Below are 24,494 nucleotides of genomic sequence, written 5' to 3' on the forward strand. Positions count from 1 at the left end.
TATGCAGCACTTCCCAAATACAACTAGACCCTATAAGACCATGACTTGGAAGAGGAGTGGAGCAGTTGCCTATTGTATTTACTCTGGACACTGGAATCTTAACCTGAGTATTAGAGTTTGCTTATTTAGGTATCTGCTTTATTTCCTTTATTCTCAGACTCTTCTTTGTTCACCTCTTAACATTTCTAAAGTTGGGATGCTACTTACAACTATGTCAAAAGAAATTTGCCACCTACTAGCAGGAGAGTAAGTTGAGACAGAGCTGTTATTGTCTTCCCGTGGGAGAACTTAGCCTGCCTATTTACAAGAAGAGAAGCAAATATTTATTGCTAAAGGCATGGAGACACTTTCATGTTTTCTAGCAAAACAACAGTCAAGCACTTCAGAGGAAGAGGAAGAGGATTGCCAGTGTACACATTGGGCACTGTGACTGCATATGATAAAATGAAAAAAAAATAGTAGAATTTTTCAAGAGGGGTTGATATGAACAACATATATTGTTGCAGCCAACGTACATGAGCATCACAAGTGAAGTGTGTTTGAGAATGCATCCCCCCCTAATTGCAACAACAATGAAAGGAAGGGGAGAGTAAATTAATTAGTGGGGCCAGAGAGATAATAAAAGGATTAAAGTGCTGATTTTGCCCTGGTGTGATTCCTAGTATCTCATATGGTCCCCTGAGTACTGCCAGGAGTGATCCCTGAGCACAAAGCCAGGAATAAACCCTGAGCACTGCTGGGTGTGGCACTCCAACATTTTAAACTGTAACTAACAACCAAGTTACCTAGCCTACATTTGCTTAGGGAACTGAATCTCAAGACCAGATGATTGATGAAGAGTCTGAATAATACTATGAACAACTGACAATGGTCACAAATGATTCTGAAGAATTCAAAGGCTGTATTTGAGAGGCCAGAGTATAGTACAGTGGGTAGGGCCCTTACCTTACATGCAGCCAACCTGAGTCGGATCCACAGTACTACATTTGGTTCACCAAGTCCCATTAGGAGTGATCCCTGAGCACAGAGCCAAGAATAAGTCCTGAGCACATGTGAACACAAAGCAAAAGTAAGTCAAAGGCTGCATTCAAAAGAGATCTATTCTCAAAATCTTGAACAAAGTACTGAAAAATAGGGTATGAAAAAAGAGTCTGTGCTGATTTATTGTACTACTTTTTTATTTTTTTTCCTTTATTTGGGGGCCACTCCCAAGGTGCTCAGTGGCTATTCCTGGCTCTGTCCTCAGGGGTTACTCCCACTGTTGCTTGGGGAAACATGTGGTGTCAAGAATTGAACCTAGGGACTGGAGAGATAGCACAGATAGGGCGTTTGCCTTGCATGCGGCTGACCCGGGTTCGATTCCCAGCATCCCATATGGTCTCCTGAGCACCGCCAGGAGTAACTCCCGAGTGCAGAGCCAGGAGTAACCCCTGTGCATTGCCGGGTGTGACCCAAAAAGGAAAAAAAAAGAATTGAATCTAGACCTCGAGCCCACAAAGCCTGACTTCAGTGCTGTGAGCCATCTCTCTGGGCCTCAAGACCTATTATTAGGGAGATGACTCAAGGGTTGGAGTGTTTGCTATGCCTGCTGGAGCCCAGCATCTACTAATCCTCCAGCAGCACCAGGAGTGACTCCTGAGCACTGAGCCAGGAGCAGAACCTGAGCACCCTGAGTGTGGTTCCAAAACCAAAAAAGAAACTAAAACACCATTATTAAATCAGCAGTGAATCTTAAAATATATAGAATCTTAATATTGAAATATTAGGGTTAATATAAATGGAATGGTTCTTTTATTTTTGACTTTTTAAGTTGATGCCAAAAGGATTTGTTAAGAATAATTAGATACACGCCCTGTAATGAGAATTCTGTACAGTTTACAACATTGACTTGGCAAAGCTCAGCGTATTCATCACTCCCCTCCCTTGCCTATGGAAGACATAACTAATAGCCACAGAATGCTTCTTCACCAGGCCAGGAATTCAGAGTTACTCTGAGTCAAATTATTCTTAGTCAACTGACCAGGAAGCCGTTACCAGCTTACAGGATTTAGTTCTCTCTAGAAAACCTAACGCTATCCTGATGCTATATACTGTTTTAATTTTAAATTTTAATTTAATTGTTTTTAATCACATTCAGTGGTGCTTAGCAGTCACAACCAGTGCTGCTTGGGAAGACCGTAGGTGGTGCCAGGATCTGATTGGGCTCAGATGCATGCAAGGCAAGAGCCTCAACCCTGGTGCTCTCTCTCTGGCCCTCATGCTCTGTTCTTACACAGAATTAAGCTCGAAAAACATAAAAGGGGTTCTAACACCAAGTTCCTCTTTTCTACTCTAAAGAATTAGTGAGACCCAAGGAGATCATGTTAAGTGAGATAAGTCAGAAGGAGATAGGCAAATATCAGATGTCTCATATGGGAGATATAAAGAAGCAAAGCAAAAAATAGACTAAACCAATGGAAACAAACCCATAGTCTCAGACCTCAGCGCTGTGGTTACCAAAGAGGAGGGTATCCTCCTTACCTTGGGGCCTATACCCAGCTATGGTACCCCAACTCTGGGCAGTGCCCCTTAGTTACAGGCTTCACCCACACCTGCAATCAATGAGGGAAGGAATTTGAGCTCTGTGTTACTTTTACTGGCTGGGTTGTAACTTGACCTCCCAAGGCCAGGGACTAGATTCTCTTAGCAGAACAATCATATCAAAAGTCGTCCTTTTTTTTACTTTAACTAAAAAAAAAAAATCCAGTGAACACTGAATGGGAAAGAAGTTTCCACTGCACTGTCTTCATTCTCATCACAACTCTTGAAGACAAGGCAGGAATAATGAACCTTATTTCCATGAATATTACCTCCTCCTCATCTCCATCCCCAAACCCTTGATAGTCAAGAATTCTCCAACCTCAAATTTATTTATTTATTTATTTTTTAATTTTAATTTCTTTTATTAAAAATTTTTTTTAATAGTGAGACATCATGAGGTACAGTTGCAGACTTACACATTTTTGTGCTTGGGTTTCAATTATACAATGATCAAATACCCATCCCTCCACTGGTGCCCATTTCCCACCACCACAGATCCCAGTATCCCTCCCACCCCCCATCCCACCCTGCCTCTGTGGCAGGGCATTCCCTTTTGTTCTCTCTGTCTCTTATTGTCCAACCTCAAATTTAATCACCGGGTCTGTAGAGATAGTTCAAGATTTAAGGCACATAGAAGGAGCCAGTTTTTTTTTTGAGGTTTAGCATTTTATTATTATTATTATTATTATTATTTTACAGTTGTAGATTTACAATTTTTTGTGCTTGGGTTTCGATTATACAATGATCAGATACCCATCCCTCCACCAGTGCCCATTTTCCACAACCATGGATAATATCCCCCCACCCCCATCCCCCCATCCCCCCCTGTCTCTGTGGCAGGGCAATCCCCTGTGTTCTCTCTCTCCTTTTGGGTGTTGTGGTCTGCAAAAGAGGCATTGAGTGGCAAACATGTTCAGTCCATAGTCTACTTTCGACATGCATCTCCCCTCCTGGGAGGATCCAGAAGGAGCCAGTTTTATAACCCCATTTCCATTTGCAGCATCACATGGTCCCCTGAGAATCATGGGAACAACCTTAGAGCTCCCCTAAGCATCACTGGGGTTACCCCTCGTGGCACTCAGCACTGCAGGCCCTGAACAGCATTGTGTCCTAGGGTCTTCATATTGAGCCTCTGGCACAGTTGGCTAAGAATCACTAGGAGGGATCCCTTGTTACAGCCTGGGAGGCCTCCTTGGCTAAATTAGTTAATAATAGATAATAACCACGGGGCACTTCCTGTTGGAGGTGGCTGGGCTACTCAAAGCTGGCTAAACAGCAGAATCACCTGAGCAGCTTCTGACAGTGACCCAAAAAGCAAAATAATAATAATAATAATAATAATAGATGAGTAACTAAAGATCCACACACTTCAGAATCTTCCCATTATATATATGTATATATATAATGGGGTATTATATATTATAATCTATTATATAATATATAATAAGACAGAGAATAGGTCTGGCCCACAAAGAGTCCCCAGAGTTTGCTATCCTTAAGTACCCTCCATGACACATTGTAGTTACGTGCAAAGTACCACTGCCAAGAGCTCCTGCCCTGCTAAGCTGGGGAAGACTGGCTTAGACGCTGAGCTATTCAGAGAGTTTGGGTGAGAAGCCCTTCCTCTGAACAAAACACCCACGAACATTAATGGTCTCTAGACTATTCATCGCTGATTTTTATCTCTACACCATGATCAACAGGACTGTCTTCTCATGGGATCCTGAAGAATGTTACAGGAGCACAAATACTAGAATAGATGGCCAAAGCCAAAAGCCAACTTTTCTAAGTACTATTGTGGATGTTTGAGACCTAGTTCCTGAATACGTACTTAGATTCCAGTGAGTATAAGTGTATGGGATGAAATTTTATTTTGAAAAAAGGGGAACCGGAGAGATAGTTCAATGGACTGGAGAACATACTTTCGCAGGCAAGGGGCTCAAGTTCAGTTCCCAGCACCACAGGTCCCCTGAACAGAGCCAGGAGTGATCTTCAAGTCGTCCATGAGCACGATTGGGTGTGTCCCCAAAACAACAACAAAAGATAATATGAGGGAGGGTCAGGAGATGACTCAGTAGCAAAAGCACCAACCTTGCAGTGAGGCTGAGAACTCAGTCCCTGTGACCAAACACGTAGCAACAGTGATTCTGACCACCCATTTGTTCCTGGGCTCTCTGCTGTCTGATTCCCCAGTGTGTCAAGTGTTTTCTGGCTGCCCTAAAGCCAAGTGTGTCCCCTATGTTTTTTGCAGCACTATTCACACTAGCCAAAATCTGGAAACAACCCAAGTGTCCAAGAATAGATGGCTGAATAAAGAAACTATGATACATATAACAGTGGAATACTACTTGGCCATAAGAAAAGATAAAGTCATGATGTTTACTGCTACCTGGAGGGACCTGGAGAATATGCTGAATGAAATTTGTCAGAGGGAAAGAGATCCATACAGAATGATCTCTCTCACATGTGGAACATAAAGAAACATAATGGTGGAATAACAAATACAGAAAGACAGTGGAAACAAAGAATGAGAACTGGTATTCTCTTGTTCTCTGGTATTCAGAACTGGTATACCACCTAAGGGGGTGGGGAATAAGACAGGGTGGGGGCAATGCCTATGGTGAAGGAAAGTATTTACCTAGAGGAGGAGGTGCGGCTGAAAGACGCTAAAGAGTTATGAATGAAACCTTATCAACAATAGTACTGCAAGCTACAGTGTAAAATATATGTATAAAAAAGAACCCCCCCCAAAAAGAACCCCAAACCAGCGCTAGTAAAAGCAGGGGGGTAGTGTCTTGTGGGAGAGTATTGGTGAAAGAATCAGTGTTGAAACATTGTATGCCTGAAACCCAATCATGAATAACTTTGTAATTTCACGGTGACTAAATTTAAAAAAGTAATAAATAAAGCCAGGTGTGTGAGAGCACCAGAACTGAAGGGATGCAGCCCCCGATGAGCATGGAACTAAAAGGAGGTACAAAATGGCCTGGAATGGGACACCCCCACCCCCAGGCAATACATCACAGAATAAGAGCACCACAGAGTGCCATCACAGGCAATCATCATGCTGAATGTGCCAGTACTACAATCGCGTGTGTGTGTATGAGTGTGTGTGTGTGAGTGTGTGTGTGTGTGTGTGTGTGTGTGTGTGCACGCGCACATGCATTCAATCCCTGGGAATTAGGAGTGGGAGTGAGGAACCCAAAGTATTAACATAGGAAAGGGAAAGAAGGAGAAAGATAAACTGAAAGAAGTGGCTTGACACTGATGAGCCAAAAGTGAGCAGCTGGGGGCCAGAGAGCTGGTAGAGCAGGTAGGCGTTTGCCTTGCAAGCAACTGACCTGGGTTTGACCCTCTGCACACCATGTGGTCCCCTGAGCACAGAGCCAGAAATGATCCCTGAGCACAGAGCTAGGAGTAAGCCCTGAGCACTGCCAGCGTGTGGCCCCAAATTTAAACAAAAATACAAATTTTTAAAAATGTTTTGAAAGAACAGCTTGCCTTCCTCTTATTCTTTGTTGCTTTTCATTTTATCTATTCCCTAGACAAAACAAAATAATTCGAAGCAATTCTCAGCCAGATGAAAGAATTCTTCTAAAACTTCCCATATTTATTAAAGAATCCCATCATTACCCCCCCACCCCCCACACACACCCCAAATGCTGATGGAGAGCCACTTTTTCCTGTGGTTCTCAGCAAACTGGGAGCTACTGAGACTTCTTGGGTGGGGTGGAGCAGCTGGCAGCTCCCCTGCTTCTGGTGGAGGCTGAGTTTTTTCCCCAGCTTGTGGCCGACTGGGGACAAGCCTTGCACAATATGGATTTCGTTGTCTGAACTCCCTCAGCTCAGCAACGCCCCTTGTCAGAGCACAGAGCCTGCCGTTCTATCACAGATCAGCCCAGGAAACTGCTAGTCATGAATCACAGAAGTTCATGGATTTTTGCCGAACAAAGAACTCCAGCCTTGGGAAACTTTCTGGCCCGGCCTTTCTCTCTGTCCCAGTGGCAAAGCAGGTAATTTTCAACTGATCCTGGAGCAAGCAACACCAGGAGCATGCAAGGCAGGTGTATTTGCTCTGGTCATGACTTTATCTTCTCACATGCACAAATGTTATTTTTCATACCAGCTGCCTCCTAAACCCTGAGTTAAGACGGTGATTAGTGGTGGTGGGCGTCTCAGTAGGAGCTTTCTTAACAAGAAAGGGCTTTGATTGAGCCAATGAAAGCAGTTGCCAGGGAACCAGATGCCATGAACAAGCCACTCCAGCAGTGTAAGAATACAAGCGGGGACTGAGCAGTAAGTGTCTTTGGCAGCTGAGTTCTACAAGGCCTGTTAACCCTTTGTGCTCCCAACCGTGTCTAGATGGTGACTCAAGAGAAAGACCATTGTAAAATCAAAAGAAAAAAAAACAAAAACAAAAACAAAACAAAACCAAAAAAAACCGGCCCCTGCTACTGTCAGGAGATACATGTACTAGAATGGCTCTTTCAAAGGCAGCTGTCCCACCTGGCATGCCTGGGTCCCTGATTTCTTGCTGGGGTGGCGGCCACTTCTGCAGAGGGCACCACTCTCATCTGCTCACACTTCTTCAAACACTATCAATTCCTCTCAACCAGCGGCAGGGGTTTTCATTTCGTCTGTTGTTCGGGATTTTTTTCCTCAAGGGTGGGAGGAGGCGGGTGATGACATACTCCTGGCTTGGTGCTCAGGGAGTTACTTCCACCAGTGCTCAGGAGACCATGTGGTGTTAGGGATCAAATCCAGGCCACCCGCATGCAAAGCATGAGCTCAGCCCTTTGTTCTGTCTCCTCGGCCCCCATGCAAGGTAGAGTTTTATCTGTTCTTTCTGTCTCTAGAGAAGAGACTGTTTATCTTCTCGCTGAAATGTACACTGACACAGATTGTCAGCCTCTGTCCTGTTGTGTGGGTGTTGTCTGGAGGAGACAGGAGGTGCTGACCCCTGGGGATGTGACTGTGCCTCTCGACCCACCTCCCAACACCAGCTGCCATCTGCCCCACTTTTTTGTTTTTCTTAATTGCTTTATAAGACAGTATATGGTTGTTGTTGTTGTTGTTGTTGTTGTTGTTGTTGTTTTGAGACTTTGTTTATTTGGAGACCACACACACCCAGTTGTGCTCAGGGCTGACTCCTAAGTTTGTGCTCAGGGATCACTCCTGGCAAGCTCGGGGACATGTGGTGCTGGGGATCAAACCTGGGTCAACTCGGTTGCCTTTACCTCTCTTTTATCTCTCTGGCCTCAAAACTACGTAGTTCTATGACTGAAACCTGATCATGAACAACTTTGTAACTGTGTCTCTCATTGTGATTCAACAAATAAATATAAATATAAAGACCACATATATTCTAAGGGTGCAATTTCACATCTTGTCAAAATAAGTGTTTTGGGTCAAGGGAATGGTTCAGTGGCAGAAAGCACCTGCCTTGGAGCAAGGACGCAAGTTCCATCCCCTGCGCTGACCTCTGTCCATGTGAGATCCTGGTGATGCCTCTGCTACAAGTCTGTGATTGTCAGCCTATCACAGCCAGATGTGTGGGAGCACCACAACCAAAGTGGGTGACCCTGACCAGCACCCCAACTTAAAAAAACTATCTGTGGTCGGAGAGATAGTACAAGCAATAAGGAGCTTGCCTTGCTTGCAGCTGACCCTGGTTCAATCTCCCGCATCCCATATGATACCCTGAGCACCACCAGGAGTAATTCCTGAGTGCACAGCTACCCCTGAGCACCCCCCAGATGTGACCCAAAAACAAACCAAAAAACAAAAACCAACCATGTGGGCACCGCAACCAGGAGTGTGAGTTCCAGCAAGCACAACCAGACTGTGGAGGAACAACACAACTAAAAGTGTGAATGTATGTGCCACCTTCACAACCAGTGGGGGCTGAGGGCAGGCAAACAACAAAGGGAATAGGAAGGAAGGAAGGAAGGAAGGAAGGAAGGAAGGAAGGAAGGAAGGAAGGAAGGAAGGAACTTTGCTATACTGCACCCACCACCAATCTTGCCCTGGCTTCTTCTCCCTTTTGCCTCATCCTTCCCCCATCAATTTCAAATCCAGGCATCTATTCTGAGTCCCATTTATGCACAGCCTGGTTAATTCAGTCCCTGCAGATTAGTTCAGTTCTCAAGAAAATCTGAGTGCTTTACCCGAGGAAACCATAAAGTTGAAATAACAAGCAGCAAAGAAACCCAGGGACTCAGAAGCCCAGGTTTACATGGTGGCTTCTTAGTAACTCATGGATTTATGGGAAAAGCTCCCAAGATCCCAGACTCCCTGAGAATCTTTCCTCTGCCTCAATTCTCAGTTCTTTGGCTGCTTCCCTCTTGGGTACATTGATTTATATATCAAAACTTCACAAATGTGACTCCCTACGTGGATCCAGGAGGACCATATACTATCAGAGATTGAACTTCGGGCTCTCGGCTGCAACACATGTGCTCTAGCCCTTTGAACCATCCTCCTGGTCCCACAACACATATTTTTAAAAATCCTCTGGATTTGCTCATACAAAGTCCTTTAGGGACTTATGGTATATAACTGCAGTCGACTATTACCTTCACTTTACCTGCCTTCTAATAAAGGAGGTCAGAAAGCTGAAATGGTCTCTTCTTAAACTTCCCACAACTATATATACAAGGAAAAGGAAAGAGAAGCAAGGTTGAAGACATTCAAGTCTACCACAGCAGCAAATTAGACCCACTGTCTTGTCATCCACTTCCTGGCTGAAGAGGGCGCTGTGCTGACCAGTGACAGCTGCTTCCTGCTTGCCAGGGTTGCCTCCAAAGAGTTGCTTTGGGGTAGTTAGCTCAATGATCTCCAGCCAAAGCAGAGGAACAATGGGCTGGGATACCAACCAAATTTGTTCAAGATCCCATTTTGCTTCTGGTTTGCTTTATTTATTAGTTTGTGCCAATCAGCTCATCCCTCTGGTTACTAGTCATTTCTCTTTGGGTATCACCAATGAATCTTCTTGCAAGATGCTCCTACGGAGGAATAAAGTGATTAGAAAACATTCATACATTGTTCTTTGAAAGTGGGGGTTTTCTGATCCTGACACTACCCCATAGGTCACTTCTCCAGAGTGGCATCCACTTATCCCAAGCACTTTGAAGCAAGGGACATTCCTGAACCCACTGGGGACGCTGCCATTGACTAGCATCTCTTTCCTTCGTTTCATGTGGTTTCTATTTATTTACAGAGTGCCATGGTTATTCATGATGCTTTACAAACCATAAAAACAAGGTCCCCACCCTGTAGACTTTACAGTGTAATTTAAACAGACATGTTGCATGGACTGACAGGTCAGTCATGCCAGGAGATGGTGTTGTTGTTATATAACATGGGTGTGGAAGGTTTCTTCTTGAGTTATAAATACTTTTCAGTTACAAGGTCCTTTCATCTGGGATCCCCAAGCACTTTAGAATAGCAATAACCTCGATTGCTTTCTAAATGCACTTTCCATAAACTGCTGTGGCGACTGAGTAAATGCCTTTAAATGTCTATTAATTGATCTGTACATCTGCTCATTGTCCATATTAAACAGCATGGATGTAAACAAGACAGTTTAGGGCAGGCCTGTTGGGGGCTGTGGCTGCTGGCTCACAGGTCACAGCTCCAGAGAAGATGAAAATCCTGATCTAGCATTGGAAGGGTCAGACAGGCACCCTCAGATGGGCCAGATGGGTACCTGCGTATCCTCCCAGGTGAGATGATTGCCCCAAATGATTTAGAAAGATCACTTCCCAGGGGCGGTGGGGTAGGTGGGGGTATGCTGCTTCTCCAATTACAGGTACCTTAATCTCTCAGTCAGGTGAGCTCAGAGGCTTTCCACTGGAAAGCCCTGGAGTGAAACCTTGGAGGAGAGCAATGTTTTTTGCTTGTGGCTTTGGCACTTTCTTTTCTTGCTTCCCTAGCAATGGAAACATTAACATCTCATCACAACTGGTGTGCAGCTTCCCTTCTGTGTCTCCCTCTAAGGTCATTGAACAAAGTATGCATGACTCCTTAACCTATTCAACAAACTCATTCAAATCTAAGGACAGGTTTGCCTTGGGTTGCAAAACCCAAGTTAACCCAGAGATTCATGAGATAAACATTGTTCCTTCTATCAACTGAAGAATGGATTCCATTCTGAGAGTCATCTTTTTAAAACTCAGAATTCCCCGACCTATGATAATGATGACTATAATCATCATAATAACCTACCTAAAGGGCCTTGCCTGGGTTTGTATGGCCTTCACAGCTTTGACCAGTTGGCTTATCTCTCCAGCTTTATCTCTTCCCTAATGCCCATGGCTTTGCCTACACCAAAGAAGTTGCTACTTTCCCAGAGACCCCCAACTTTCACATCTACACTTCCTCTTTCTTCTTTATATCCTCTTCCCTCCTCATTATACATGGCTGTCCATTAAAACCCTCTCAAATATCCCTGATCTTTATAGCCTGCCACCATCCATTCTTACCCCTCCACTGCAGCTCTTTCCCCAGAGCTCCTTTTCATACCCTTAATCCTGAGCTCACATCATCTTTTAGGTCCTGGGTCACACATGACCTCCTTCTTGCGGGTAGGGGCTAAGTCTCACAGAGTCATCTCTCAGCACAGTTTTGTGAAAAAAAAAAAAAAGAAAAGAAGACTTTTTGGATTTTGAAGGGATAAGAAAGGAGACAGGAGAAAGCACCTGTAGCCAAGGTACTGGGCTGACTCTTGGAGCCTTGTTTTATAGGACTTTATACCCCACACTAGTTCTGATCAGTCCACTTTCTGATCATCAAGTGCCAAATCTCCCCCCCTTTTTTGTTTTTCTGCTTATACAATAAAAGTTTTAATTGTAGTAAAATATACATAATACCTAATTTACCATTGTAATCATTTTGAATGCCTACTTCAGAGATATTAAGTAATTCTCATTTTGCACACAACTTTGAGGAATTTTTTTTTAGGCCAACCTCTGGTGGTGCTCAGGGATTCCTCTGGCTCTGCACTCAGGAATCACTCCTGGAATGCTAAGGGGACCATATGGGATTCCAAGGATGCCAAGACCGTAAGTGGTGTCAGAGATTTGAACCTGGGTTGGTTGTGTCATTTTTGCAGACATTTTATAGACCATCCATCTCAAAATGTTTTAATCCTCCTAAATCTGAAACTCTGTACCATTAAACACTAACTGTCCAGGGTCAGAGAGCTAGTACTGGAAATGCATCACTTGTACTACATGAGCTGCATCAGCTGGGACCTGGGCTCAAATCTCTACACCACGTATGGTGTCCTGAGTACTGCCAGAAGTAAACTGTAAGTACCACTAGGTGTGGCCCACAAACTAAAATAGAGCAAACAAACACTAACTATCCACGTCCTCCTTCTACATACCCTGACAAATACTGACAAATACAGTTCTACTGTCTGTCTCTATGAATTCAGTTACTTTAAGTACATACAATACTTGTTCCTTTGTGATTGATTTATTTCATAATGTCCCCAAAGTTCATCCATATTGTAGCTGTGTTCAGATTTCCTTCCTTTTCAAAACCAAATAAATACATATAATGTAAGTATCTACCACATTTGTTTATCCATCTGTCAGTAGACATTTGGATTGTTCCTACGATTTGGCCATTCTGAGCAATAATAGTGGCTGGTTGCTATACACTGTTCAAGTTTCTGCTCCCAATTCTTTTGAATAGATATCCAGAAGTAGATATATACTCTGCATATATTGCTGGATCATAGTAATTCTATGTTTAATTTCTTGAGAGCACCTTTAGCAGTGATCTCTGAACACAGGGCTAGGAATAAAGCTCTGAGCACCATCTTAAAAAGAAAAAAGAAATAACCAGCACATCCACACACATTTCTTTAGGGGACATAGACTCTTAGTGTCTTGACAGTGACAAACTCATATATCTGGAGAAAGAAGACATTCTAGAAGCAAGATGAGTTCTAAGACTAAGAAAAAAAATACCCGCATGTGGCACCCTGAAATTTTCTAGGTCCTCCAGCACTTTGTACCAACCCTGAGCACTGTCTTTAGTGGATCTTTGGGACTTGAGGCTTTCAGGGACTTGGCTGCCTCGCTGCCATAGCAACCAGGAAACAACCTCCTTCTGGGAACCGGAGGTGCTGGGGCTGGGTCTGTAGCTGCATGCGACCGAACCCGTTGGTAACAGGGCAACAAGAGCTGAGTGACAACAAGGACAGGGCCCCGCAGGTGGAGGGAACTGACCGTGGGGAGACCATCCAGAACTTGAAGAGTCTGGCTTTGCGCTGCATTTTTTTCCCTCCCGGCACAGACACAGTGTCTAAACCGTGGGGCTGGTTGTTGTTATTAAGAAGCTGCTGCATGAGGAGGAAAATGGCTTTCATAAAAATCCCAGTGCTCTTCCTGCGCTCGCTGCTAAGTCTGAGACACCTGGAAGTGTGATCCAAGCACAGTCTTCAGAACCCAGATGACCTGCCCCTGAGGAGGGGGATTCCCCGGAAAACCATGCTCACGCTCTCGCTTCTGAGCCGGGGACATGGCAAGTTGGCCCAGAACAAACAGAGGCTGGAAGTGTATTTTGAACCAGAGGTAAGTCTTTTGCAGAATACACCACATTTAGGGCACAAAGGTGTTATTGGTGCTCTTTTTTTCCCCATTAAGGTTTGAGCTATGTGTGGGTTGGATTTGGTAGCAAGGTGGACCAGAGTTGGGGGCTCTGCTGGTCAATCTTCCCTTCTCCCTGGTGAAACACCAGGGGGGGAAAAACCCTTTGCCTGGCACCTGCACATCACTGGGGACCTTCTTCCTTCCCCTGAGACCATTACTTGGGGCCTCACAGAAGCCTCCAGATTATCTGGAATCTGAATGGTTTGGTTCAAGACCAGAATTTCTACCAGAATCTAGGCAAGAGGTGGCTCTGGTTTTCTGAAGCCCAGCTCTGTGGTTGAAACACTATGAGTGTGACTGCTGTTTGAACTGCTTCCTTGAACTTTCTGAAATTCAACCCACAGGAGTCCTTCATATTGGTTTCTCCCACCCCACAAAATGTCTCATTTTCAGAGATTTTTAAAGAGGTGGCAAAATTCCCTTATTATACTGGAATTTTATTTCCTCAAATCCTGCTAGGAATAAAAAAAAAATCTATTGGGAGGTACCTTGAAAACTCTTGGATCCCACATCAATTCCCATTGTTATGGTAGCTTGTCCTAATAGCTGACCCCAGTTTTACAGAAAGAAGTGTAAAGTTTCAAAGGACCACTGTGGCCAAAGGCATTTACTTACTTACAAGATATGTATGACTCTGTAGGCTCCTAAACAGCCAAATTAGGTAATGTTACATAGCATCTGGAATGTGTAGAAATTCTCCCTGTGTACAACTGAAGTGATGGGTTGGAATGGTTTTTCCCAATTTAAACTGCCAGCTAGACCGGGTCTAATTTCAAAGATATCTGCTGCCCTTGATAATTCTGTCTTGTGTACTTGCCTTACATACCAAGACATTTTACTGGCCTGTCACCTACATGCCACACTATGTAAGGCTCCAGGCATGTATGATGCTCCCCAAAATGTGGGGGCATGAGGGGCTGGAAGTAAAATATAGCACTGTGCCTTGGGTCCTACCAGTTCTAAAATGTGGAGAACAAAATCTCAGTGTTAAGAAGGGTGATTACATCCCCTGGCAGGGTATGAGAAATGAGAAGACAGGTAACCACTCACAATCTGACACAAGCAGTATCTGCTGTCAATGGGCCTCACCCCACAGGGCCCAGCCAAAAGGTTTCTTTGTTTTTCTAGGATTATTTGAACTGGAAGTCCCCAGAAGATTATATCCTGGTCAACCGAGCACAGGATGAGGGCAGTGACACCCAGCACACTTGGAGCCTCTTTCTCCCTAAAACGTTCAGCACCAGAAAGGGCGCCCTCATTCTCTACTCAGAAGGGTTAGCCATATCCGCATGGACGCCTGAAGGGAAGAGGAGAAGCTCCTTTTACCCCAAAGGACACAGGAAGAGACTAAACACACTCCAGGACCTCAAAGAAGCCATCCTGGCTTATGGAAGGAGACAGGTAGGCAGAATGGGTCCTGGATTTGAGAAGTCTCTGACCTCTGTGTCTAGAAAACCAGTTGTGGCTTTGGAGTGTCACTTTTCCTAGGGAGCACTTGGGAGAAAACCCTTGGATAGCAATTTCTTCATTTCTAAGATGGGTTTGAGGTCTGTCAGCCTCGCACCTGCGTTCTCCGGGCTTGAATGAGATGGTAGAGGTGAGAGAGTGCCCTGGAAGGCAGAGTGCACTGTGTCAGTGTCAATTTGTATTTGTGTCTCAGGTAGAGTAACACAGAGTCTTCTGGGCCTGTCTGCAGAGGTTTCAAAGTCTTAGGGATCCTGTTTCTCAGTCACAAACATCCTCCTCACACCTTTGATATTTCGGCATGGTAGGCGGGGCAGGAGAGTGTTTTAAATATTTACCTTGAGCCCTTTGGCATGCCCAATAAGTTACAGCCAATTTCTCTTCTGAATTTTATAGGACAAGCCCTAAGTTCACTTTTCTGAATTATCTTTTTGAATGCCCTGGGAGACAGGCACAGGGTCCCTGCTTTATTAACTGCATGCATTAGTCCTTTGGCTGAGGTCATGAGAGAGGGGAACAACATGTCACTTAAAAAATTTTAGGTTAGGGGCTGGAGCAATAGTACAGTGGGTAGGGCATTTGCCTTGCACACAGCCGACCTGGGTTCGATTCCCAGCATCTCATATGTTCCCCCGAGTACCACCAGGAGTAATTCCAGGAGTGCAGAGCCAGGAGTAACCCCTAAGCATCGCTGGGTATGACCCAAAAAAAGCAATAAAAAAAAATTTAGGTTATAGATGATGGGTTACTCCCTATAGTCTCAGCTGCCCTGACAATTTCCTCGGGACACAGTCACTAGCTTCTGACACGAGACCCTTACCTTACTGCCATTCCCTTCCATTTCTAGCCACACCTCCCACCTATTGATACCACCACTTTGACCAGAGACCCCCTCCAAATCCCAATGAAAAGAAGTTCATCTAATTTAATTCTTAGCTAGAAAATTCCTACTCATCCTTCAAAATACAACACAACTCTTACTGAAGCTTGAACCTGTTTCCCACCTTCTTTTTAATAATTTGGGGGTAGGAGGCACACCTAGTGGTGATCATGGCTTACTCCTAAATTTGCGCTCAGGGATCACTCCTGGCAAGGCTCAGGAAACCATACGGGATGCCGGGGATCAAACCAAGATCAGTCTCATGCAAGCAAGTACCCTATCCACAGTACTACTGCTCCAGCCCCCCTCTCTCACACTTTCACTGAAAATAATCTCCCCCTTGTTCCCTCCTCCATAAACATTCTCCTACAATGGTGCACTAGGATTAATTTCTTTGTTCATCTGTTATGATCTCCTTAAGAACAGTGTCCAAAGTCTCATCCAGAAATAGTTTTATATATTTTTTAATGTTGTTAAATGAATGAATTGGTTACGTGTCCTACTTTTGGTATTTCTCAGATCACTTCTAGTATCATTATTTGGCAAATGTACCATCTTGCCCACTCTAGCAGAGCTTCCTAAGAAAAAGATTCTTCTTTCCCTTTCCTTCTTCCTTGACCAATTGACAGTTGTTCTCTGTGTTAAAATAAATTCTTGGATTAAAGGAAACCAATTGCTCCTGAATGCTGTTACTTTATAGCTATCATTTTATTTGTTCTTTGCTATAACCCATTGAGATGTGTATTTTTTTTCTTGGTCTCTTTTATTGATGAGAAAACTGAGGCTCAGAGGAGTTGAGGAACTAGGCCCAGGCCTTAGAGGTAGAAAATGACAGAGCAAGGATTCAAACTTGGAATAGCCAAACTCTCCAGGGCCAGCATGCTTGACACTTTGCTTGGTTTTCTGTGGGCTTGGAATTTCAGAAGTCAGATCTTAGCCTGTTTGTCCTCATATCACTCCTCATCCTTACCTTACTCTGTTCTGCATTCAAGGAATTCATTTCATCAACAATGAGCAACTAATTACATCAGCAGTGGACTTCTCATTGAATTTGACATTGGAGACATTGGAAAGGACCCTGGGGGTGGAAGAGAGTAAAGTCAGGTTATTTCTGCCCTTCCTTAGTCAGAAGCAGACGCTGCATCACCCCTAAGTCCCACAGAGAGGTCCAATGTGGTTTCAGATTCCTCTAAGTGACCACAAGGCTCTCTTCTCTGTTTTCTAGCCTAGAGCTGGTACTGGCTTTCCTCTGTTAACTAATCTTGGTGTTGCCTCATCATTTGTTTGGTTTCTGAGCTCTTGAATCACCTATGCAAGCAACTCCCTCAATCAAATTCATTCTGTGTTTAAGTGCTTAGAAAGGTCTCTATTTTCCTGCTTAGAAACGGACTAATGTGTAAACTCACAAGCTACCCAGAGTAAAAATAGTTTCTACTGATTTCAGAAGTGTGTCTCCGTGGGAGGATCTGATTATTTTATAAAGTAGATAAGTCTATTTGGGGGTGATTTCATTCTTGGTTATGTTTCAGTTAAATTTTAAAAAAACGAAGTTGGGGCTGGAGTGATAGTGCAGTAGGTAGGGTACATGTTTGCTTGCACACAGCCAGAGTTCAATCCCCAGCACCCCGTATGGTCCCCCAAGTACTACTAAGAATAAAGCCTGAGTGCAAAGATGGAGCTGGAGTAAACCCTGAGAACAGCCAGATGTAACTCCTTCACCCTTAAAAAAAAAAAGAAGAAGAAGCTTCTGGGGCTAGAGCTATGACTCTGTATATGAAGCCTGGGTTGGGTTCCTAAGAAAACTTTCATCTTCTAAAGGTGCCTTCATGGAGTTGGAGTGATCGCACAGCAGGTAGGGCATTTGCCTTGCATGTGGCCAACCCAGGTTTGATTCCTAGCATCCCATATAGTCCCCTGAGCACCGCCAGGAGTAATTCCTGAGTGCAGAGCCAGGAATAACCCCTGTGCATCACGGGTGTGACCAAAATAATAATAATAATAATAATAATAATAATAATAATAAAGGTGCCTTCTTTATATCCATCTTCTAGATTTTTAACACATACCTATGCAAAACAGAAAGCTATAGTTGAGCACAGAATGGGTAGAAGGAAATGGTATAAATTTAAAAAAGGAAAGTTGGAGAAGGAATTTAAAATTAAAGGACACAGTGGATTTAAAGAGAAGGAAAAGGAACTCAGAGGGACTTAGAATTAAAGAAAATGAACGCCTCAGAAGAGGAGAGTTTCACAAACTATAGAGCATCTGATTATGCAAACTACAGATTGGCATGAAACTTTGTAAACCATAATGTCCAGTGCCGGAACGCTGTCAGGGCAGAGCTGACTCACACATCAGGAGCCCATATTCAAGCACCTTTCTGAAGGGCACTTTGGCAAAGGCCTGAAAAGGATGGATACTTTTTGATTTAGCATTCTACTTTTAAGAATTTGCCTCAGGAAATAATCAGAGATGAGTCCAAAGATTCATGGACAGGCATTTTTACTACAGGCTTATTTATTACTCTGAAAAACATTGAAAACAATAAATGTCCAACAATGGAACATTGATTAAATGAATTATGAACCCCAAACTCCTTGGGATCTGTCTTTGTTTATGTAAATATTCCAGCTTAACAGTTAAAAATGAATTAAAAAAAAGAAAAAATTTTTAAAAAAATAACTCTTAGATAAGACTTAAAACAAAGTCATGTTTCAGTGACAAATAATATAATAAAGTATTCACAATGACTTTTTAAAAAGCAGGTTACCAAAATAATATTCATGTGACTAAAGTATCAAAGTTGGTTCACTTTTTCTGAGTATTTATTTTGTTTCTACACTATTTTCTTTTTATGTACTTTCCATTTATGTCTTCCATGAATCCTGGGGGTAGATATTATTATCTCATTTTATTGATGTAATTTTCTTTTTTAAAATTGATTTAAGGGGAGTTTTAGGGCTACAATTAGCTGTTCTTGGGGATTCTCTCAGCTCAGAGCTCCCCTTGGTACTCAGGAACTATGCAGTGATGGGGACTGAACCTGGGTATCCTGCATGCTATTTCTCTGGCATCTATTAGCATTCCATTTTAAAGGCAAGGAAATATATGTACACAGAGTTTGAGCAATGCATTCAAGAGTTTACATTTTAATAGGTAATAAATAAATAATAATAATAATAAAGGCCCTCCCATTGATCATCGATTTGCTCGAGCGGGCCCAGTAACGTCTCCATTGGAGACTTTGTTGTTACTGTGTCTGGCATATCGAATACTCTCGGTAGCTTGCCGGGCTCTCCGAGAGGGGCGGAGGAATCGAACTCGGGTCAGCCATATTGGCTGCGTGCAAAGCAGACGCCCTATCCGCTGTGCTATCGCTCCAGCCCCATATTTAATACATAGCAGTATTTTTTAATTCCCTCTTTAATGCAATCTCAACTTTAAAAAAAAACTAGTTATATGTGAGCAGAAGGATATACATGAGAACTTAATTATGGGTTGTAGCATTAAAAGTCACATTTGTATGTATCTTTTTTACCAGACTTTTTTTTTTTGGTGATAGAATTTTTTAAATAAAACTGGTATTGTTGACTTTGAAGGAAGTAGACAGTGAAGGGGAAAGCTGGGTTGACCGGGAGAGCCAGGTGGGTGCAGGAAGAGAAAGAGGAGCAGAGAATGGCGTGACTGAAGTCCTCCAAAGAGCCAGAGCAGCTGCTCCTTGGGGTCTGTCTTTGTTTGTGTAAATATTCCAGCTTAACAGTTAAAAATATCTCATTCAAACTGAAAGAGCCAAAACAGGGAAGTGGTGGGAGTGCGGAGACTGGTTTGCTGATGAAATAGTTCTGTTTATAAAAAGCTCTAAACTGGCAGGACTGTGAATTCAGAAACCTGCACCACACAGGCTCCCAACAAAACTGTGGGAATTAAGACTGTCTCAGGGAAGGGCATTTACATTTTTAAGCACCTCATTTCATCTCCAGTTCTCTGTAGGGACCTAATGGCATGTATGTGACAGTGTGTCTGGGATTTATAGTTCAATATACACCAACTTTTAACTTTCCTGGTGGTCTAACTTCCTAATAAGTAAAATAAGTTAAACCAACAGATTAGACAGAGTTAAGTCAGACTTCTCATACCTCTGGATGAATATACAGGTATTTGGGTTTTTTTTTTTTTATATAAACAGAAAGAAGGAAACATGCTCAAACATTCCTAAAATTATAACCATTCCTCCTGAGGCCTTTAATTTGTTCAGTTTCCCATTGTTTAGAAATCAAATAGCTATAAAGTATATGAAAAACCACATATATATATATATAAACACCATAATTTGGGGTCGTAACTGAATGACCATCATAATGATGCCCTGAAACCATAACATAAGCCTAAAGTGTCTGCCCAAATCTCAGGAAATATTCAATCAGTTGCACATTGTTTGGTAATTCATGTTTTTATCCTTTCAGAATTTTGCAAAGGTGATAATTTTTTTAATCTCCAACAGTGGGACACAATAAACTACTAAAAATGATTTGTTTTAAAAATTAACTTCAGGGCTGGAGCAATAGCACAGCGGGTAGGGCATTTGCCTTGCACGCGGCCAACCCAGGTTTGATTCCCAGCATCCCATATGGTCCCCTGAGCACTGCCAGGGGTAATTCCTGAGCGCAGAGCCAGGAGTAACCCCTGTGCATCGCCGGGTGTGACCCAAAAAGCAAAAAAATAAATTAATTAATTAAAAAAATTAAAATTAACTTCCCACTCTGGTGGTGAGCATGGTGCAATCAGGTTGAATAACTGTCTTTTAAATATTAATCCTATTAAAAAATCATGAGACCTCAAAAAATTCATTGAGTATTTTCTTTCTCTTTCCCACTGAAAGATAAGCAAGATTCAGATCCTATACCTGATTTCAACCCAGTTTGTATTGATTCTGCCGTCTCCCTTACAAATATAGTTACATTTTAGAAGTTTTGTTAGGGACTAGAGTGAGTACAGTAGGTAAGGCAAGGCAGCACTTGCCTTGCATGCAGCTGACCCATGTTTGAGCCCCGGCATCCCACATAGTCCCTGGAGCACTGCCAGCACCCATTCCTGAATGCTGAGCCTTCTGAAATCTAACTAGGAGTTAAGCATTGAGTGCAATTGGGTATGGGCAAAAAAAAAAAAAACAAAACAAAAACAAATAATTAACAAAGAAATAATTGTAACCTTGTTTCACTGAACACATCTCCACTTATTCTATACTGAGTATAGAGTTCTATAATATTACTCATTCTCTAGTATTTTTCTAGTTTCTACCTTTTAATACTCAAGGTATTTAAGTCATTGATGTCCAACCCAAGATTATCTTTTCTAGTAATTTTATAAGAAAAAAAACTTTAGTTTTTGGGCCACACTTGGTGATGCTCAGGGGTTTCTCCTGGATCTGTACTCACGAATCATTCCTGGTTGGCCTAGGTTAGTGCCAGAAATCCAACCTGTGTTGGCCATATGCAAGGCAAGTGCCCTACCCAATGTACTATAACATCAGCCCCATATTTTGATAACTCATTTTTCCATCCCAACTTAACTTAAATTCATCATGTAAAAATAGAAAGATACCGAAGCATAGAAATAACAATAAATTATCCTGTGAGCCAAAGGTCAGAAGGAAGAAGTTGCCATTCTGATCACTAACCAGATGCTTTTTGGGTGTTGTCCATAAGAGATAATTAGTGTTGTGTCTGGAGTTAAGAAATATGTCTATGCAGCCAACTCCAATTTGACCCCCAGCTCTACACATGGTTCACCAAGCACTTCCAGAAGTGATCCCTGAGCACAGAGCCAGGAATAGACTCTGAAAACTGCTGGGTATGACCCTCAACTGCCCCTTTCTACCTCAATAAAAAGAAATTGATGTTCTGATGAGTATCAGAAGTGTGTCTGTCAGAAAAGGACCAAAGCAGAGAAAGGGAAAGAAAGTGACTTGACTGCTTGCTCATGCACTATATACTTAAAGCCTTTAAGAAAACTCAGTTAGGAAAGGTCAACAGAGAAACATGGATCAATTGTGATTGATCTATGTGATATATCAATAGGCCAAAGGTACTGCCAACAGTAGCTAACCAGGGGCTGGAGCAGTAATGCATTTGTCTTGCACACAGCCAAGCCGGGATCAATCCCCATCATCCAATGTGGTACCCCAAGAAAGTCCTGAGTGCAGAGCCAGGCATAACCCCTGAGCATTGTCAGGTGTGGGCTTCCTTCCCCCCCCAAAACAAAAAAACAGTAGCTAACCCTTACTGAGTACTGAGTATATTCCAAGCATTTATGAAGTAGAGCTTAGTGTTTGCTATTTTCACTTCTAGTCATTATACCTTGGCTTGTGACATCTGGCTGGTAGAATCTCTGATCCTAAACGGTTTGTTTCACATAAAGCCCCATGGCAACATTACAACTATGGGAAAAATCAAGCCATATCATGATTCTCTTCTTGATGGACTGTCACCCAGGAACACATGGCCGCCAAAGCTGTAGGGGAGAGAGAAGATCATTTACACAGTCTCCGAAGCTCAACCTGCAGGGAAGGAGGCTGGCAGAGTGGCGGTGTTGGCACAGGCTAATTAAAGGCAGGCTGACGATGGAGCGGCCTTTCCAAGTGCAGTGGCAAGTGACTACACATCTTTCCCCTCCCACCTGCCCCCTCCCTCGCTCCACTTTACCTCAGTTGCACTCACCTGGCAGCCCCAAGGCTGTCACTAGTCACAGCTGCACAGGTGCAACAACAATGGGCAGTCACCCTCTGTTCTAAGGCTGAGCCATCACCATCACCCACAGCCTCCAGCATGCCTGGTTGCAGGGGAGGCTCACCAGCTGCACATGCCCACAAAGAGGCCTATAGACTGGAGTGGGCATTGGGGGGCCTGAGTGGTTGGCAGTCAAATAAAGACATTGAGGGGTCTATCCATTCAATGGAGCTGACATCAAACGAGTGGTCATTAGATAGCCAATGCCTAAAACAGTATCTGATACATGGCAGATATTCAACAAAGAGTTGGGTAAACATATTCATTGCCAGGATATATATGGGGAGGTCATAAGTTCTCCCTGCCAGGGATGCTGGGGGAGGAGGCAGATTAATGCCCCAGGGTTATTTGATACTAGGCAGCCTAAGAAAGGAGCTAGACTGTCATTTATGAAGACGAGATCCAAGTTTTAAAAAGGTCGAGACTGCAAATGCTTCTCACTGGGAAAGTCTAGATTGGCATCTTGAAAAGGTGAAATCTGAGCTGAGCTGAGGTAAAAGCAAGTAGAGAGACCCAGGCAGAGATGAGTAAAGGCCTAGAGGGAAGAGCAAGATGAAGAAAGTCAAGGTAATTAGATGGGTGGGGCCCAGGCTGGAAGTGGGTGGGGTCAAATCATCAAGGCCTTTGCCTGCCAGTCCTGGGGTTCCCGGGCTTCTCTCTCTACCCCAGTCAAGGCCAACACCCAAAGTCGCCACTCCCTCTGTGGTAAGATGGCAGCTGACTGTCCAGGACTTTCTGGTGCCCTACCACCCTGTATCTGCTGGAGGTGTGGGTGGGAGGAGGCGCACACAGCTAGCCCTGGCTCCTTCCCTCCTCTTCTGCCAGCTCTGGGGGTGGCAGCCATGGCAGCCAGGACAGGGATGGGGCAGGTGCAGGGCTTCCCTCTGCCTATGCCTGTGGAGGCCTGTGGGCTCTCGGAAAGCTGCCTCCAGGAACAAGTCTCTCTTTCAAAGAAGCCCTCATGGCCAAGCGTGGAAAACAGGCCACTCTGTGCCCACTAATTACTCATTTCAGAAGAAACCAGAAGCCGGATTGATTGGCAAAGCCACGGCAGGCATGAGCAGTCTGTGACCAACTGCAGCCAGCCTCCTGCTGCCGCTCATTCTGTGTTCCAGAAACTGCCTTCTGTCCCCTTTTATGTTGTAGAGCAACTTCCTGGTGGGCAATTAGAAGTTAAAGATGATGTTAGGGAAAAGTGGGAAAATATGCCTGAGAAAAGAAGTGTGGGTTTAATAAAATAAATGATTTTTAATATGTTTTCTATGTGTAAATATAACCAAACCATAGTACTCCAAATAGGATTTTACAAGGCAGAAAAAAAGCTATTTACATCTTACTTCCAATACCCTAATATAGTTGTTATTAGAATTTCAGGTGCCAAAGAATCGCCAGGAGTGATCCCTGAGCACAAAATCAAGAGTAAGTTCTGAGTACCACCAGGTGTGACCCAAACACCCCGCTACACACACACACACACACACACACACACACACACACACACAATCTATTATCTTTTAGTCCTCTACCATGATGATATAAAATTAAGTGAGATTGTAATTACACAATACATTCTTCTCTTGCAATTTTCTCTGTTTCACTAGTATCTTCTACGGATTAGAAAGGATGGACTAGATTTAGCCCACCTTGCTCCCTGGCTACCATAAGCAAGCTTTGAACCTCACACAATGCTTCAGTTGAACTTATGTGATAGAAAATTGATTAACCAACTTCACAGGTATAATTTGAGGAACTACTGAAAGAAAGCAGAAAAAAAAATTTTTTATAAATACCTTAAGGGACAGGTAGATAAAACAATGTCCTCCCCCAAATATGTGTATCACTTCTGACTAGGTTAGGTTAAATGGTAAAAGGAAACTAAACATGCAGATGGAATTGAGGTCTCTAACCACATGGCCTTCAAAGAGAGAGATTATCCTGGATTTCCTAGGCAGAACCAGTAGACTCAAATTGTTCCCTAAAAATGGAAGGAGGAACCCAAAAGAGAATCAAGCAGATGGCCACTTCAGAAGGACTCAGGACAACACTGACTTTGAAAATGGAGAAAATATGTCACAAATCAAGGAACACGGATGACCTATAGAAACTGAGGGGGGAAGGGAC

The 24,494-nt window shown here is 43.3% G+C and overlaps 1 protein-coding gene across 1 annotated transcript in view; it reads left to right on the forward strand.

The window, feature by feature from the left end:
• The first annotated feature begins 13,045 nt into the window (after nucleotides 1–13,045).
• KIAA2012 (KIAA2012 ortholog) overlaps nucleotides 13,046–24,494 on the forward strand; it is a 119,282-nt gene continuing 107,833 nt past the window's right edge. Inside the window, exons 1-2 of the mRNA XM_056111873.1 lie at nucleotides 13,046–13,166; nucleotides 14,373–14,645. Coding sequence (XP_055967848.1) covers nucleotides 13,083–13,166; nucleotides 14,373–14,645 — 357 coding nt within the window. The 5' untranslated portion in view covers nucleotides 13,046–13,082. The remainder of the gene's footprint in view (nucleotides 13,167–14,372; nucleotides 14,646–24,494) is intronic.

Source organism: Sorex fumeus, unplaced genomic scaffold (genome assembly GCF_029834395.1).
Source record: "Sorex fumeus unplaced genomic scaffold, SorFum_2.1 ptg000014l, whole genome shotgun sequence".
NCBI classification, from domain to species: Eukaryota; Metazoa; Chordata; class Mammalia; order Eulipotyphla; family Soricidae; genus Sorex; species Sorex fumeus.